At 39.4% G+C, this 18,776-nt stretch overlaps 1 protein-coding gene across 1 annotated transcript in view; it reads left to right on the top strand.

Annotated features, from left to right (window-relative positions):
• The window catches only part of SIM1 (SIM bHLH transcription factor 1), a 69,915-nt gene that overhangs the window by 46,598 nt on the left and 4,541 nt on the right, over nt 1-18,776 (top strand). Inside the window, exon 11 of the mRNA XM_054699050.1 lies at nt 17,196-17,598. Coding sequence (XP_054555025.1) covers nt 17,196-17,598 — 403 coding nt within the window. The remainder of the gene's footprint in view (nt 1-17,195; nt 17,599-18,776) is intronic.

Genomic DNA, 18,776 nt, shown 5'->3' with positions numbered 1-18,776 from the left:
CAGCTACAGGAATGTAGCCTGGATGACTGGGGAAGATTGGCTTTGTGGGTAGAACTCAGGGATATGGGCAAAAAGAAAAGAGAAGACCACGATAATAAAGACATGCAGGACCACATTGTTGGTATGATTTGGCTTGGAGAGAAGTTGGGAAGTGCAGGTCCCTGTGGTAGGAGACTAGGGTGATAGTTGGGAAACATTGATTGGTGCCAAATAACTGCTAGGTCAAGGAGTTTAGAGTTTGTTTTGTGCAGAACCAATAAAAAATTTGAACAGGAAATGAGAGTATTCCTGTAGTTGGAGCAAGATAGATTAGTTAGGAAATTCATTTGAGTAGTGAGTCTCTGAAAGTCTAAACTAAAGTTCTCTACTGATGTAAAAAGCAATGTGAAGAAAAGTGGAGAGCATTCTTTTTTATCTCAGTCTGCTTGGATCTCTTCTCATTGTGGATATATATTGATCATTATAGACTGATATTGAAATTATACTTCTAAAGCTTACTTTTGTAGGTAATAACATACTTGTACTGAGTTTCTCTTTGTATAATCAATAAATGCATAATAAATACATTTTTAGTTACTGAATGGGCAAGCTTTAAATTATATTTAATTTTAAGCACTTTTGCTTTTTCATCAAAATAATGAGAACATCTTTTCTGTTATTTCTATGTTTACATATTTTTGTGCCAGTTCTCATCATCAGAGTTTTTTGTTTTATTTTTTTTTTAAAGACTTATTTATTTATACAAGCACTGGGTACAGTCAGAAGCACGGGAGGGTGAGAGAATCCACCAGAGCCAGAGCGGGGAACAGAACAGGCAGACTGATGAAATACATTGCTGAGGGGAGTAGCGGGCACGGCAGGAGAGGTCTGCACGCCATGTGGGATCCTTGCCGGCAGCCGGGGATCAAACCAGCACTGCAGAGGCTACAGGCAGCCAGCGCTCTACTGCTGCGCCACCAGGGGAGACCCTCATCAGAGTTTTTAAGAAGCAGTTTCCAGAGATTGTGGGGGTAACATCTATTTATGTAAATGGCTATTTAATGATTTTATTGATATTATTTATTAGGCTCTTTTCTCTCTCACATATTAGGCATATCTGGAAATTTGTGAGATGTCTGATGGAGAGTAAACAGCAATACTGCTTTCTGAATTTTTTAGGGACTCTCATTTGAACATGCAAGACATGCAAAATTTGTAATTTGCTGCCACAACCCAGTTTGTCTGCAATAGTAGATGAACCGTAATGTCCCTTCCTAGTATGAAATGACCTTGGGAATGATTTTAGACTTGATTATATTATAGTCACTTAATGAATGAATTCATCACCTTTGTACCTCCGTGTATTACTCTAGACAAGAAAATAGAATTGTTTTGAATGGTTTCATAAAAATTGTCATTAGAAATATTATAGTTGATTTCCAAAGATTCAGTACATAGATCCTGTCCTGCTGTATAGTGGCAATTTTACCATTACAGTAATTGTATTTAATCACCACTGAGTTTATATGCATGTGAATAGCAACTTAATGTTTTTTCATAGTTCTGTTGAATTAGAAATACAGAGTTTATGGAATTTATTTTTCAGACCTTATCCCTAGCAATTGATAGCAGTGATTGCTACAACATTTTTCACTTGTGTTTGTGACCAATAGCGGCTATTCTAAACAGTTGGAAGTTATCTTGTGGTTTCATCATGTCAGTCATGAATAGTCTCCTGATTCTAGTTTCCTTTTACACTTTCCATGTTGGCATATTTATAGTGCTAACATTTATTACAGACAGTACTGCCTCCTGTTTCATTGCATCATCCTGCCCTCCTTTTGCTTTTTCCCAAGTCAGTAATAATCAATGCACTATATAATTCCATAATAACAGTGCAGTGCATAACACTGTGTGTGCTCCTGAAATCTGAAAGTATTTAATCACTTTCTACAGATACAGTGTAACACTTGCAGGTTTACTTCACATCTGTTATTTTAAATAATCCCACAGAATCCTCTTAATTTTCATTGCCAGCAATCTGGCCTCATTTTGGTGAAGGTAGACATTTTTACTGAAAGGTTTTTTCTGGCCTCAAAAATACACCAGACTGCTGTGCTGACTTTTTAAGTTACAGAGAAAATAAAAGAATTTCTTGAGCATGGTTGTCCTTTACACATAGTGCTTTCATCACTTCCAGGATAGCTATCACTCATTTCATGTTACATATATGACACAAAACATGTAATCCTTGAACACTAACAACAAAATAATTTTACTGCATCTTATTAAAAAAATTAGGTTATTCTTTCAGATTTAAAAAAAAATTTATTTTTCTATTTTCCTACATAGTGGATCATAGTTATGTTCCCCTTAGGTACAGCCCTCCCACCAATAATCCATCCACATACCACCACCCAGCTCCCCCTGTCTCTCTCTGCTGCTCTGACCACTCCTACTTCTCCCCTTCTGCAAGACATGGATGGATGATCGACCCACAGGCCTTGTCTTTTTCCTGGAAACTTGTTCTTTCCTGGGTGAGGTACCTGGGCCCTAGACTGCAGCAGACCAGGCTGCTCTTATCCCCAGGTGCAACTGTGAGGCAGGTAGCAAGGCAGAGCTATTCAGGAACCTCTGGTAGGGCAAGTGTGTGGAGTTGTTCTCTGGACCCCTTGATTCTGGAGCTTCCTGTGGTATAGCAGATTGTCCCATTTCAGGCCAGTGTGGTCTCTGGGTTCTGTACCTCCTCATCCACATTGGTTGTACTATCCATTCCGGTGATTGTTATGTGATGCTGCTTCTGAGTCTTACAATTCTGGCGTTGAGATTCTTTCAGAATTTTTTACACTGTAAAGACTTGTGTATGTTTTCTAGCAATGTGTAAATTTGAGATTGATCTCTCTCCTGTAAAAATACTAGATTATTAGAGTAAGCCCTTATCGGCTTTTTATATTGTCTTTTTAAATGAACCTCAGTATTGCTTTAGAAAATTATTTAGAAATAATTCTCAGTCAGGAGAGAAGTCTGTTACAGGTTTGTACTTTGGTTTTTACTTAATCTTGTATTTGAATACCTGTCATGTGCACTAAAATGCTAAAGGTGGGACCTTCAGGAACCGTGTCCGTGGTCTTATTGGGAACACAAAGCCAACATTTTGTTTTTATTTATTTATTTTTAAGATTGATTTATTTTATGCATACAAGAACTGGGATACAGGCCAGAGGTGCAGGGGGCAGTGAGAGGATTCACCAGAGACAGAGTGGGGAACAGAACAGGCAGATTGACTGAAATACACTGCTGAGGGGAGCAGCGGGCGAGATAGGAGAGGTCTGCTGCGCCATGTGGGGTCAGCTCCCTGGCTGGGGATTGAACTCGTGCTGCAGTGGCTGCGGACAGCTTCATAGGTTGCATCATAACCCCTTATACCACCAGGGAGGCCCAAGACCAACATTTTAGAGAGGAACTGTAAGATGTGGTCCGTTTTTAAACCTCAATGCCATGATTCCTCCCTTTTCATTTCCAGGGTACATGGTTGGGGGAGGAGCAGACAGAGAGTCTAGGGGCTGTTGACTGATCACTAATTTCTCTGATCACTTTTAATGGGATCACTTCTGCCACATACTTCTTCATAATCAGCTTCTTTACACCCCCAGATTTACCTGTCACTACCCTACTTCCCTGTATTTTTTGTTTGTTTGCTCTCATACTTCTCTGTCTTCACTCAGTAGATGGGTTTCAGGAAGAAACAGTGTGCCTTCTTTGAAATAGTTAGTGAAGTCTGCTCTTCAGGGCTCACTAACTTGCAAGGGAATGTGCAAGTTAAGAGTGGTCTGTAAGAATGTCTGCAGAAAGAAGGTGATGTGTTTGGGAGATATGATGGATAGAATGTTGATACAATGAAAGAGAACTAACAATGGAATACTGTTTCTGGAATAGTCTACCTATGATATTATAGAGAACTTCTTTGTTCTTCACTTTGTTTTGGAGCACAGTAGTATTAGCTATTGGTAAAGGTATTGATGTTAGATAAACTAGGTAGATGTAATTTGAAATCACACCATGCATGTTTTTTCTAGTTTATTCGACCAAGCAACTGTCTTAACTAAACTGCTTCATTGATGTTAACTATCTTAAAACATTATAACATATAGTAATATATTTCACATAAAATATATCCCCAATAGTGAGAATCTAGTGATAACAAAGCTCACAAAAACAGATGGCTAGGGTCTCTCCGGTGGCGCAGTGGGTTAAGCGCAGCACTGTGAAGATGTTCGCAGCCTCTGCAGCGTGGGTTCGATTCCCAGCCAGCCAGGGAGAGTCCCGCATGGTGCAGCAGACCTCTCCTGCCTCACCCGCTGCTCTGCTCATCAGTGCTTAGGGTCTGTCTGCCTGTTCTGCTCCCTACTCTGGTGAATCCTCACACCCTCCCGTGCCTCTGGCCTGTACCCCAGTTCTTGTATAAATAAAAACAAATCTTTAAAAAACAAAACATATGGCTAGCTTTAGTCATATTAGAGTTATAAGTAAGACAACAAGACATAAGAAAGGACTAATAAGAAAAAGTGAGAAAAAATGGCATAAATGAGGGAAGTGGAATGAGATGTAAAATAAAAAAGATGGAAGGAAGAAAATTTGGGGGCTTCTATAAATGGCTTCTATAAGGTTCATGAGCACAGATGTTGCCCTTGAGAACCAGGTTGCCCCAGGCACTGGAAAGTCTTTTGTAGATATTGAATAAGTAAGTGCATGAATGCGTAGATGGGTGAGGCCAGGAAGGCAATAGGATAGGTAGAGAAAGAAACAGGGGGGTGATGAGATGTAAAGTTTGGGGATATAGCCCTTGCCTTAGAGAGCTTGCAGATTCAGTGAGGGAGATAAAAATGTGAATGGATAATTTAAACAGTGCAGTATTAAGTGATGAAGTCATGTGGTGGTGGTGATGGTCATTGTGATATATTTTGGGGGCTGAACTGTCTTTCCATCAGTTGCCTGGGGCTGGGAATTGGGGTGAACAGTGAGAGAATCAGTTGCTTCCAGGGAGTAACTTCACATGCCCTAGGAGTTATAAGTGGGGTCACATTTATTGATTTGCAAGGGTTGCAGTGGGGGCTGCAGGATGACACTTAAGAAAATCTAGCTAGCACACAAAGGGTGCCCCATCAAGGACCAGACTAATGCTTCCTCTGACTACTAGCTGTGCTTTTCTCTCCCCTTTCCCAGAGCTCCCTCACTCTGGAGAACTGCAGTGATACCTTAATTTTCCCGGTTTGAGAAATTTTCCTCCCCAGTCTGCCTTGTCCTACAGGTTGATCATAAAAGACCATTGATCATGTCAGTGCCACAGCCCTAGCTGTCACTCAAGGTCACCTATAATTGGGTTCTAAATTATCTGAACCCTGTGGCACAGCTGGAGCTGTGTTCATATTTGCAGAATGTCTTGTCCTTTCCTACCTCCACACTTGTGCTCCTGCATTTTGTTTCTGCCTGCATTCACTCTATATTTTGAAATTCTGCCTATTTTTTTAAGACACAGATTAAATAATCTTTTATGAAATATATAGTTTTCATTTGAACCCACATTGAGAATAATCTACCTTCTACCACTTCTGGATATGTTGTATCTCCTCTCTTAGGCTGTGAACTCTGAAAGTAATAACTTCATCTGTTCATAATTCCCTCCCACCCACCCCAGCCCAGTATCTAAGAGGGTGTCTTCCACATTTTAACTCACCAAATGTTAATGGATGACTGAATAAATGGATACTTATAAAGTGTGTGGATACTTTTTAAATTGAGGGTAAAAACCCCAAGGAGGGAAAGTGTTCTGTTACTCAGGAAGTTACAACTGAAGTAACCACGCCAGAGGTACACATGCAGAACAGACTGGGAACTGTTTTGCAAAAGCTGGAGATGGGGCAGTACAAACCATCACTTGGGTGCCAAGGGAAACCGGATGTGGTAGAATCAACAGGCTCTTTTAAGAGCAAAACTTTCAATGAGCATTTCTGGCTTACATTCTAGGACAGAGAACCCTCCACATCCTGTTCTGATGGGCTAGAATGGGTTTTCCAGTTTTCATGTCCCTACTGTCATTTCCAGTACATGATGGAAATATGTGACAGCTGATATTTATTTTGAGTGTTTTTGTTTATAAAATAATTGCAGTAAATTTGAGTATCTGTGTAAAGAATGCCATTTGCTCTTTCTTCCATCTCAGTTACCCATCCTTGTTTATGGACTCTTGTCTCAGCTCCAGGGTTTAGTTGCCATGATTAGTAGATCATTTCAAGTTTGCCTTCTTATTCTTAAAAAAAAAATCTATATGCATTTTTGTACTATACCTTTAGTGGCATTATGTTCTATGAGGGATTGATTTCGTCTATAAATGGAGGAAAGTCACTTAAAGTACTGTTTTTGGTTTTGTTTGTTTTGGATTTTGATCTTCTGGATACAAAAGATCTTGTGAAGATCATTTTCTTTCAGGATGTTCTTGACCTTTGATCTCCTGTCTGCCCTGTCTCCACCGCCTTTGTCTGCATTTAGGTTCTTCAGAACATTAAATTTAAGATACTTTATTTGCCTCTATTGTTCTCTCTGGACATTCCTACCAGAAGTTTCCTGAAATATGATTTTCATCATTTACCTCCTCCCTCTTGCCCCCTACCTAGCCTTTCCTACTGTAAAAATCTACAGAGGTTCCTTGTTGGTTATAGCATGAAATCCAGTCTTCACAATCTGGCTCAGGCTTCTACCTCTTGCTGCCTCACCCCTGCCCTCTGTCAAGTCTCTATTCTAGCTAGATTCTGCTATCCAGCTTTTCAAATCCTTCCCTTTCACCAAAGCACACCCACAAGTCCACCTCTCACCCCACAGATTCCTGGCTATGAGGCATAATTCATGGTAAATTCATCTTCATTCTCTGACATAAGATGATTTGGATCTGGGGGAGAGTTAGTATCAAAAAAGGAATTGGGCTGTGGGTGCAGCAGCTGCGCTACATCTGATAGAAATGCTCTGCTTCTGGCTTCATGGAAGTGATAGCTGGAATTTATGATTTGGCTCCCAGCTAAACAGAGAACTGAACAGAGAAGAGGGGAGTGCTGGATCCACCACTGATGTGTATCCAGGGAAATTTGTTTTCACAAAATCTGTAACATTAAATTTTATTACAGCTGAATTGTGAAATTAAAGAGAGATAGCCCTTATTTGACAGTTCATATTTGGGCCACTCATAATAGGGAACTTCGATAGTTAAGGACTTTGAATTTGGTTGTTTTTAAGAAATCTAGATTTTTTTTAACCCTTCTTTTTTCCTTTTTCTCACAGACTTTTAGGAGTTACCTTTAATGTATTAGTATTAATTGAATTGTGCTTTTTCTGGAAGGTCAAGATTCTGATGTATATGTTTAATAGACAGCTCATGTTATTTCAATTTTTATCATTATTTTACTGTTCTTATAAAAAGAAAAGATAGTTCCCTCCTTTCATTTACAGACACCAGTTTGACCTTAACTCAGCGGAGGACCTTCGAACTTCAATATCTTTTCACAAAATTATAAATCTTATAGACCTCTTCTTTCTGCATGCAGAAGGCCAATAATTCACCTGCCAATCTGTCTGCCTTGTTATAGGCCACTGCCGAGAGTAGCTTGGGCAGCCTGTCTTTTGTCCAGATCCAGAATAACCAAGTAGAAGACCAAATAAAGCCACAGCAAGGGGTTGGAGCAGGTGGCACCACCTGTACCCATCTAATTCAAGCCCATCTAATCTACCACTTAATATGTGAAAAATCAGAGAGTGAGCCAGGGCTTCAGTGAAAGGATGGAAGTGGTTCTGGCCCATGCCCAAAGCCCATCATGGAAGAAGATTAGCATTAAAACTAGTGCTACTGGTCCTGGAAACCCAGGATTTACCCAATGGACTAGAACTATTTCTGTGTTATCCATATAAGTTGGGATATTCTTGATCATTTACAGCTGTGTATGCTGTGCCATAGAGGCCTTACTTAAATTAAACATTTATTTTGTGCTTATTTCCTATTTAAAATCTTCAGTGCAATGAAAACACTTGCAAGCTTCTAGGACTTTACCTTTGGATTTACCAAAGGATGTGGATTGTGGATTTCATGGTTTGGGAACAGCTCTCTCCATATGGAACCCTATAGGAAATTCCTGATAGAATTACATTGGAGGAAACCAGGCCTCTGGTCCAGAGTGTTGAGAACCTCCCAGCTGCACATCACCCTTGACAGCTAATGAGACATCAGCTTGGTTACTTTTCTGTGAGAAAAATGAGAGAACCAAATCCCAGGAATATTTTTGTAGCTGTGGGGGGTGAATTAAGAGAAGGTCTATGACATTTCAAACCACATTTAAAGCATATTAAAAAAGTTCCCATGTTTCTACTTCATGAAATATATCGGGGAACTTACAGGTATGAAGGATTTCTTACCAGAGTACTTTTTGAACTAAAAATACAATGTGAATTAAAGTTAAAAACAATGTCATGATAAATAATAGATTATACTGTAAGTGGATCAAATCATAAAAACTGGGTGAAAATCTTGTGAACACATTTTTAAAAATTGATTTTGGGAAGCTGACAACTTATATAATCTTCTTAAAAAAGGGATGGAAAAATTATTCAAAATTTCTAACAAATGAATTTTGATTTGGCATTTGAATTCTAATTATTTATAATATAAATGGAAATAATTGTGGCTCAATTCCTCTAATGAATTCATCCTCAACTCTGGAATGTGATTTGAGATTGATATTTTTTCTTTTAAAATGCATTCTCTAATTTTTTGTGAAGTTTTTACAAAACTCTTGGAGCTATATATAATTAAACTGAATTTCATAAAAAATTTCACAAGTGGTCTTTTATGATGCCAAATATTTATGAAACTTGTGTAAAAATCACGTTATGTTTAGCCCTTCTTAATGTATAGTCTACACAGACTTATTTTTGCTGTTTGTTAATAGATAATAAATTACAAGTGAAGTGGCAGTAAAAACATTCTATTTATCACTAGCAGGAATGTGGAATGTAGAAAATAATTTCTACTTGATATCCTCTTTGCAGTTGCAGTCAGTTATGTTTTCTAAGTACTAAAAATTTTCAGGTTATAAAGGAACTCTACAATGTGACTGCTGTTCAGTGACATTATCACTGGCACGTGTTTTCACTCAGCCTCTCAGATTGGCAAAATAACTTGCATAATTGTCATTTTAAAATGCATTTGATTTTGGTATTAGTTTTTGTCTTACCCTGTGTTTATCCTTCAGAAAACCCCTGACAATTTCCAACGTGTGTAAGCCACAGTCATTCTTAATAGTAAACACGACTCCTGTTTGAGGGAAGCATCCCCAGCAGTGGAGGTTGTTTTAATGGACATGCTGTATTACTTTAATCTAACCCTTTTTGCCATCTGTTCTTCTCATAACAGTGAACGAAAAAAAAAGAACATATTTTATGTTTCAGGGTTACATTAGTAAAAAGTAAGATAAAAGTGATTTAAAAGCATGCATATGTTCTTAGTACAATGCAGTCTGCATCTGTGATGTTTTTTCTCATGGTTCAGACACAAATCAAGAGGAAGCTGCTCATGCCTGATAGAGTGAAAGTTTTTCATGGAAAACAGGACTTTACCATAAGAGGGTCTCTCTCTATATTTTACAGCTAAAAATGATAAAAACCTCAATGAGCTGCCAGAATCAAAGTAGATAACTGTAACCCCTATTGTTGGAACATCTGGCATTTTTCCTGAGTTGGGTTGTTGCTGCCACATCCAGATGAATGCAGAGCACCTGCGTGGAACATGCTGTTGAGTAGGAATGAATTTCATGACTGTTATCACAGGAAGAGTATCTTTGGGTGTAACTGTGGTAGAAGAAGGCCTCAGAGAGGACATCACCTGAGGGTGTATGGAGATGTATCGTGGAGCATAGAGGTTGGAGAAAACCCCCTTTGTGATACATGCTTATGAACCTGGGATCCATTACTGCTTAGAGGATAGGACACTGTTTCTTTGTTATCTAAATCTGTTTGAGTCTGGGGTAAGGTCCTGGTGCTGCAGCTCTCCTCTTGAATTTCATAATCATGTGACTGTGGGTAAATTTTTTTAAGCCTCATTTGCTGCAGTTGTAAAGAGATTAATAATACTTCTAAGATGTTAGCATTTAATAAGATATGGTGACTCAACATAGCACATAGTGTTTGATAATGACAGCTATTATTGTTGTTATTATGGGTATTCCTTTGTATAGGCAGATCATACAGCAGTTTGCCTCTTCATCAGTCACAATTCATTTCCCCTTTTTAAGCAACCAGAATATAATAGAGAAATGACTCCTTTGTTTGAATTCTTAAACTATATTGTTTTTCTCTCTATGCAGGACCTTGCCATATTCTAATTTGTATTAAAGTTATGTTCTATGCGCTATTCCCTTTCTAAATGTGAACACCTTGAAGGGGGCCTGTATTTTTCATATCAGCTAATGCACTGCCTTGCAAACAGTTGGCACTCAATGAATATTTGAATGATAGCGTGAATTATTGCAAATAGTTCCCATTGGATGCATAGTAAGCTCTAGCCAATCACTCAGACCTTTCACCAGATGAAATATCTATCTTTCCTAGAAAGAATGATTCTCTCATGAGCTGAATCCTAAAAGGGATGTGGGGATGGGGATGTCGCCTAACACCCATTGCTGGCTTTCATTTAAGCTTTTTTGCCTGCCAACTTTAGCCCACTTTTGGTGGATGGCTTTTAGTTTCATGAGAACAAGGGCATCCTTCTTCATCTGACTCATTTTTTAATTTGCCAACATGAATGACTTTTAAAAATTAAATTTTAAATAAGAAATAGGGGTAAATTAGGGTAAAGAGTATTCCCAATGACAATATATTTTCCAAGAAAGAAAAACAGAAGTCTCAACAAAATTAACCAAAAATTAGTTTTCAGTGAACTTTCATTAATGGGCTGATATAACTAATTAACCTAGGGAATTAAATTATTCAATTTCTTAGCTTTAAATATGGGAGAAAGTGTTGTTACCTTTTCAGAGAAAGAATAACAAATATTCTGTAGCTCTTCATACATGATTTTGTTTTACCTGAAAATAATAGAGGCAACAATCACTAGGACAACCATTTATAGAGTTTGTGTTCTGTAATTGATCATGATTTTTTTTTTATCTCTGCACTCTTAAATGCACATATTTGAACTTTTAATGAAAATTTAAGTGATAAGAGTTATTAGCACCAAAGTATATTTTAGTTTTGAAAGTCAGCTTTTGAAAGAAATATTTAGTAACATTTGCTTTATCATTTTCTCTTTGTTTCTCTTCCAACTTTCCTCATTTATTTTTTCTGATTCATTTTACAGAAGGTCCCATTTATTATGCCCCTATGGGAATATTGGTATTATAGTAGGTATTGCTTGATCTAATGATTCCTTAGAAGTGAGAAATTGTGTTTAATGCCATTGACTGTACGCTTAAAATGGGTAAGTTAGAAAGTCTTATGTGTAAACCACAATTAAGAAAAATTAAAAAAAAAAAGGAACTGAAGAGGATCTGGAAGTAGAAAAAAACAATGCTATAGAAATTCATGTAGGGGTTATATATGACTGTAACTTTCATTTATCTGAACAAAATGTTCAGGTTTGCAAATGGTAGTTGCACATTTAGCTTTTTCTTTCTTTTTTTAAGAAACTGCCAGACTGTTTTCCAGAGTGGCTGTTGCATTTTGTTTCCACCAACAGAATATGCGTGCTTTCATGTTCTTGCATCTTTGCCAGCATGTGATGTTGTCACTATTTTTTTGCCAGTTTAATAGCTATGTAGGGATATTTCATTGTGATTTCAATTTGCAGCTCCCTAATTGCTAGCGATGTTCATCTTTTCACATGATTGTTGTCATTCAGTGAAATGTCTCTTCTAGTCTTTTGCCCATTTTGTATTTACTTTTGAATTTTGGGAATTCTTTATATATTCTAGGTACTAGTCCTTTGTTGGATATATGATGTGCAAATGTTGTCTCCTATCTGTAGCTTGTCTTTTCATCCTCTTGACAGGGATGTCATTAAAAGTTTTAAATTTCAGTTACATTAAATTCATAAAAATTATTTTATGCATTTTTCTTTCATTGTTGTGTATAAGAACTCTTCACCTAATTAATATCTGTATGTGATGTGAGACTTAGGTTGAGTTTCATTTTATTTTTGCTGATGAATATCCAATTGCTCCAGCACCATTTGTGGAAGAGTCTTTCACAAAATTACTTTTGCACACTTGTCAGAAATCAGTTGGGCATGTTTATGTGTGTCTGTTTCTGGGTTCTTACCCTGTTCTATTGATCTTGCATCTACTTCTATTTCAAAACCACACAGTTATATTACTGGAGCAACACAGTAATTCCAGAAGGTGGCTAGACAGAGTTTCTTCATTCTTTTTCCGATTGTTTCAGCAATTTTAGTTCCTTTGCATTCTATACAAAGGTGATGTAGATATTCAACGTTTTCTACCTTTTTTTCAAAAACTTCCTCTGATCCTTTTATTTTCTCTATCTAAATTTTGTTTCTTACATGTTTTCTAACCTTTCATTTCATGTAATTTCCCTGATTAAATTTTTCATTCAAAACCATTCCTCTGTTTACAACCGGTAGTTTATTCTTCATTTATTGAATTGCTTTGAGTTTGGTCAGTTGTTATTGCATTTCCCCTGTTTTGTTTTTATTGCATTTTTTTTTTTTGCAGAGGTCCATTTCTTTTTCTTTTTCTTTAAAGATTTATTTATTTATGCATACAAGAAAGAACAGGGGTACAGGCCAGAGGTATGGGTGGTGAGAGGATCCACCAGAGACAGAGTGGGGATCAAAACAGGCAGATTGACTGAAATACACTGCTGAGGGAAGCAGCAGGTGAGACAGGAGAGGTCTCCTGCGCCATGTGGTTTGCTCCCTGGCTGGGGATCGAACTCGTGCTGCGATGACAGCACTTAGCTTCATAGGTTGTGTCTTAGCCCTTGCACCACCAGGGAGGCCCAAGGTCCATTTCTTAACTAAAATATGTCTGATTCCAGGAGTGTGTGTACCCATGTGTGGATATTTTGTGTGTGTCTATCTCCATATGCTTGTTGAGAGTTGCTGTGGAGTATTGTCTTACAATTTTCTATTGTTTATTTGATGAGAATTTTTTAAATCAGCTTAAATATTTGTATTTCTATTTTTATAGTTTTTTTTTTTCTATAGGAGTTCAATTTTTCTCTAGTCCTTGGCATTTCATGGGCTGGGTTACTACTTAAAAAACACCCTTTCCAGGGCCTCCCCAGTGGCTCAGCGGTTGAGCACTGGGTTGCGAAGTTGCCCGCAGCCTCTGCAGCGCTGGTTCGATCCCCGGCTGCTCCCCGGCCACTGGAGGAGGGTCCCACATGGCGCGCAGACCTCTCCTGCCACCAGCTGCTCCCCTCAGCAGTGTACTTCAGTCCCTCTGCCTGCTCTGCTCCCTGCTCTGGCTCTGGTGAATTCTCTTACCCTCCCGCGCTTCTGACTGTACCCAGTGCATGTATAAACAAACAAACATAAATAAATAAATAAAACATGCCTCTAAAAAAATAGTACTTTTTTAAAAAAAATTATTTATTTATTTATACAAGCACTGGGTACAGTCAGAAGTGCGGGAGGGTGAAAGAATTCACTAGAGCTGGAGCAGAGAGCAGAACAGGCAGAGTGACAAAGTACACTGCTGAGGGGCGCAGCAGGCACGGCAGGAGAGGTCTGTGTGCCATGTGGGACCCTCACCGGCGGCCAGGGATAGAACCAGCGCTGCAGAGCCTGCGGGCAGCTTCGCAACCCAGCGCACTCAACTGCTGCGCCACCAGGGAGGCCCCAGAAAGACTAGTAATTAATGATTGCATTTATAGAACTGAAAGAGCTGAAAGAAAAATTATAGAAGTCTCATTAGCCCAATATGTCTACAGATGAGACTAAGAGAATGAAGTAATTTGCTTAAGGCAACCTTAGGAGTTATTAATAGAGATGGACCTGAAACCAAGTTCTCTTGTCTCCCACTTCCAAGAGCCCCTCCCATTACATGGCTCCAATTCTGGTTCAGTCTTTAGTGAGTTAAGTAGTAGCATGACCGTTTTCCTGTTGAGACAAAGGGAATTAAATACATGCCCAAGATCTTGCTTGTAGTCAGTAGCAGAAGCTGGTTGGAGAAAGCCAGGAGCCTTCTTGTGCAGCCTTTATGCATTCACTGTGCTGCCCTTGTTGGCTGTCTTCTTCCTTGCTGCCCTATTTCTTTTCTCAAATGCTTAATGAGCACCTGAAATATTTCAAATTTTAATTTCAAATTGTGGAGTTGTATTATTTTACAGAATTTACATCTAGTGCAGTTCATTTTAAAGGGACAAATGTGGATTAGAATTTCCATGGTGTCCACAGTGCAAGCTATATGTATTCTTAAAAAACAAAAGTTTACAGTTAGGCTATTCCTGCATTCCTCTGTAGCACTATAAGGTCTTGGTCTAACTGAACCACCAACTTCTGTCGGCTTGAAGGGCAGTGTACTTGCTGTTGTAGTTTCCTCACTATTGACAAGAGGCTTATCCTTCAAATTCTCCTTTGGGTGCTCTTGAAATGTGTACCTCATGTATGCCTAGGTTGCTTTATGTTGAATTTGCCTTGTGAGCCGAGGACAGCATGTTCTCCGCTGCGCCAATAGCACTTTCCCATATACACTCAGAGAAAGCTTTTCCCCCTCTCAACAGGGCTCAAAAGTCTTGACTGGAGTACTTCAGAAATAGGCCTGGTTTATACTTTTATAAAAACAAGCAGAGTCTGGCAATTCCTAGCTTGGAATAGCACTGATGATCTGAGTTTTTCTGAGCCCATGAATGGTGCTACCAAAAGACAAATGTAGAGCTCCCTGATTCCCACTCGCATGGGTGGGGGGAGGAGGAGGTATTGTCAACCTGCTTGGTGAAAATGAAGGTGGTATCTTGGGAAATGAGCAGCTAATGTTCACAGGGAGAAAAGTCTCATGACAGGTAGGGGTGTGATGTAGAGAAATGGAGTTCAGGATGCCTACCCGAGAGTCCTGAAGGAGAGAAGTTGGATTTTCTACATTTTACTTTTGATGAAATAAGCTGATAGCTCATTTTGAACTTTGGAAAATAACTGAAGAAATACTTAGAAATGTTAATGGAAAAATCTTGAACCTAGAATTTGCATAATAGAACTCTGTCTTAAACATGCTGTATTTATTAGCATACTTTGGAGCTCCCCAGGGGAAACTTTGTACCACATCTTCTGGTTCCAGGTGACACTAGGCAGAGATGCTTGATTGCATTGAGTTGGGAAGAGTTAGAATTCTTCCTGCTGCACAGAGGGGGCCTAATGGGAAGGGGAGAGTTTGTCTTGTAAAGGTCTCATCTTGGATTAAATTTGCTTAACCAGCATGTGTCAAGTGAAGAACAGTGGAATTTCTCCTCTTTCTGCCACGCCACTTCATCACTCATGCCCCTTACTTCTGGGGCAAGAATGAAAATGTAGGGCCTCCTCAGTGGCGCAGCGGTTGAGCACTGGGTTGCGAAGGTGCCCCCAGCCTCTGCAGCGCTGGTTCGATTCCTGGCCGCAGGGCGAGGGTCCCACATGGCGCGCAGACCTCTCCTGCTGCCTGCTGCTCCCCTCAGCAGTGTACTTCATTCCTTCTGCCTGCTCTGCTCCCCGCTCTGGCTCTGGTGAATTCTCTCACCCTCCCGCGCTTCTGACTATACCCAGTGCTTGTATAAACAAATAAATAAATCTTACAAAAAAAAAATCCCTTATCAAAAAAAAAGAATGAAAATGTAAAATGGACTTATACAATATCATGGGTCCTGAGACTGTAAACCAGTTCTGCCCCTTTTCTGAAAATCTCTCTAATATTGGATACTTTCTTCTCTCCTTTCTTCCTTAACAGTGTGTTCTCTCAAGTGTAAATTCATGCAGGCTTTGAGACCAGGTAGAATGTGGGGTGGCCATATCATCTTATTAAAACTCTCAGTGATCAGTTCCTCATCTATGAAATGGAGATATGTTTCTCACCAGGTGATTTTATATATGAGGATTTATATTTATATATTTATATGTATTATTTATATTTATATTATTGTATGTATTATACACACACACACACACAACCCATTAACACTTGGCCAGGCACATCATAAGTTCTTAATAAATGGCACCTATTATTATCATAGCAAGCAATCTTTATATAGTACCTAGACTAGTGCTTGGCATTAGGAAACCAAAAACTGGTAGAAATTATTATATTGCTAATTTTAGTAGCTTGTGAGGACCTCAAACTGAACATACTTCTTAATGAGGTCTGCTGAGCATTTTAGGTTTTCTTTCAAAACCAGGCCAAATACTCTGGCAGCAGGTGAGCAACACAGTTCCAGCAGGGCTGTGAGGCGCAGCTTGGCCTGCAGCTGTTTTATTGTGATGAGCAAATGCATATTTGAAGTCTTAATTTCGAGAATAAGAAACACATTCTAGTGAATAGGCCCAGATTATAGGGGGAAAGACTAAAAGTTTTAATGCAACTGAACTAGGTAAGCATTTATTAACTATTCTGGGAAGCAGCTAGCAAGACCCTTAGGGAGTGAGTAGTCCGGTTTATAGTGGTGCCTTATATTGTAGTTTTTGTTTTGATTTTTAGCTTAGGAAAAAACGTGGAAAGCAGATAGAAATAAAATAGAACTTCCTTGACTCTCGGCAGTACCATTTTGAGTCATTATGGAGAACTTGGTTTGGAATCTTGGCTCTGGAACTTGGGGACCCTGTGGCCTTGGACAAATTCTTCCCTGGACCTCACCATCCCTCTTCATATAATCGGTTTCTACTATCTCCATGAATGGGTAACTATAAGAACGACTGGGTAATTTCCCAGAAGCACTTCCAACAGTGCTTGATACTTAGTTCAGCCCATGTTTGTTATTATTTTTATCCCCTCCTTCCAGCTGCCAGAAGGATCTTTCTTTGAGGCACCATGACTGACTGATTCCAACTCAGAGGTGGCTAGCACCGGCGTGGTGTTAGAGTGAGTCTTACGTTGGTACCTTAAGTCCCATATGACTTTTCCAGGTGCTTGCAGAGTCCAAAAGCCTTCTTTTGTTGGTTTGTTTGAAGTGTGTGAAGTTTCTCACCCTCTCGATTTCAGTATTCTGGATTTCACACGGAAAGATCTGAATCCGATCACGACAGCCAGTGGGGCGGAAGCCCCCTGACCGACACAGCCTCACCGCAGCTCCTGGACCCCAGTGACAGGCCAGGTTCTCAGCACGACGCCTCCTGTGCCTACAGGCAGTTCTCCGACCGTGGCTCTCTGTGCTATGGCTTTGCGCTAGACCACTCCAGGCTGGTGGAGGAGAGGCACTTCCACACCCAGGCCTGTGAGGGAGGCCGGTGCGAGGCAGGCAGGTACTTCCTGGGAACCCCGCAGGCCGGGAGGGAGCCCTGGTGGGGCTCTCGAGCGGCCTTGCCCCTGACCAAGGCCTCCCCAGAAAGCAGAGAAGCCTATGAAAACAGCATGCCTCACATCGCCTCGGTCCACAGGATCCATGGTAAGAGCCAATGATTCCTGAGCTCACAGCATTAGACCTCTGGGGACAGGTTTATAACATTCTAGGTATGACATCAAAGTCATTTTTGAGATAACAAATCAGAATGTTATTTCATTGGGATTTAAACTCTCACCGATGGGATTTTTAAAAACCCTATCCATTCTTTTTAAAGTGTATTAATTTTACTAGTGTTTGCCAAATTTATTTATTTTTGAGGTTTGCGGAAGGGAGTGAAAGTGATTCCTATTTTACACATCAATAGAAACACAGAAGTTAAAGTGAATTGTTGAGTAAATCAATATTGTAGCATGCACACATTTACATTTCCTGTTTATTATTTTCTTCTGTAGTGTTTCAAATGTGACTAAGCCATTCTGGGGGGTCATTCAGTGCTGTTTCTCTTTGAGGATGCTGTTGGCATGTTGGGGAGACCCAGTCTTTGTTTACAGCCTGTCACTCACACGATAGGATGTTTAACCTCTCTGACTATCTGGGCTTTAAATACCAATTATTGCCTCAGTGCCATCGTTATGCCATTATGACAGCCCTGTGAGTAAAGGGTGGAGTGATATATAGAACCCACCTTGGGGAGTACAAGGCTTTACAAACACACAGAAATAGGCACTGCAGTGAAAACCTTTGGTGTTGGTAATGTTTTTTGTTCATTTAAAGTGCCTGTTCTATCCATGAGTTCTTTGAAATCCCCTATTTATTAAAAATCAGTGACCTTAAGATTGATCTGATGGCTCTGATACTGTTCTTGCTGTGTCTTAGTATGAGAAATGTGCTAGCTCATGTTGTACTCACCCACGAAATCTCCTGCCAGATACTACCCAGGCATCGACTGCCTTCTGTGAATGATTGTGTCTCCAAAATCATTTTGTTTTCTATTTTTCTACCTTTATGTTGAATTTCTCCCCATTTGGTAGACTGGCAATGGAAATCCAGGGCAAAGGGCAATTGCTTTCCAAAGAATAGAGTGAAGACAAAATCCTGGTTTAACCTACATGGTCTGGAAGAAAATATTAGAAATAAAATAAGAAGAAACAGGAGAAGGACACCAATGAATAGTGTGATCCAGGGCTTCTCTGCTGCATTAAGCATTTATAGCTTCCGAGTATCCCTTCCTAGTTCACTTCTCTCTCTTTATATTGACTTCAGGCGTTTTGAGAATATTT

This window comes from Talpa occidentalis, unplaced genomic scaffold, assembly GCF_014898055.3.
Source record: "Talpa occidentalis isolate TD23 unplaced genomic scaffold, MPIMG_talOcc4v2.1 talOcc4.2, whole genome shotgun sequence".
Classification (NCBI taxonomy): domain Eukaryota; kingdom Metazoa; phylum Chordata; class Mammalia; order Eulipotyphla; family Talpidae; genus Talpa; species Talpa occidentalis.
Note: the sequence above shows the minus strand (reverse complement) of the source record. Positions and strands in the feature narration are given on the sequence as shown.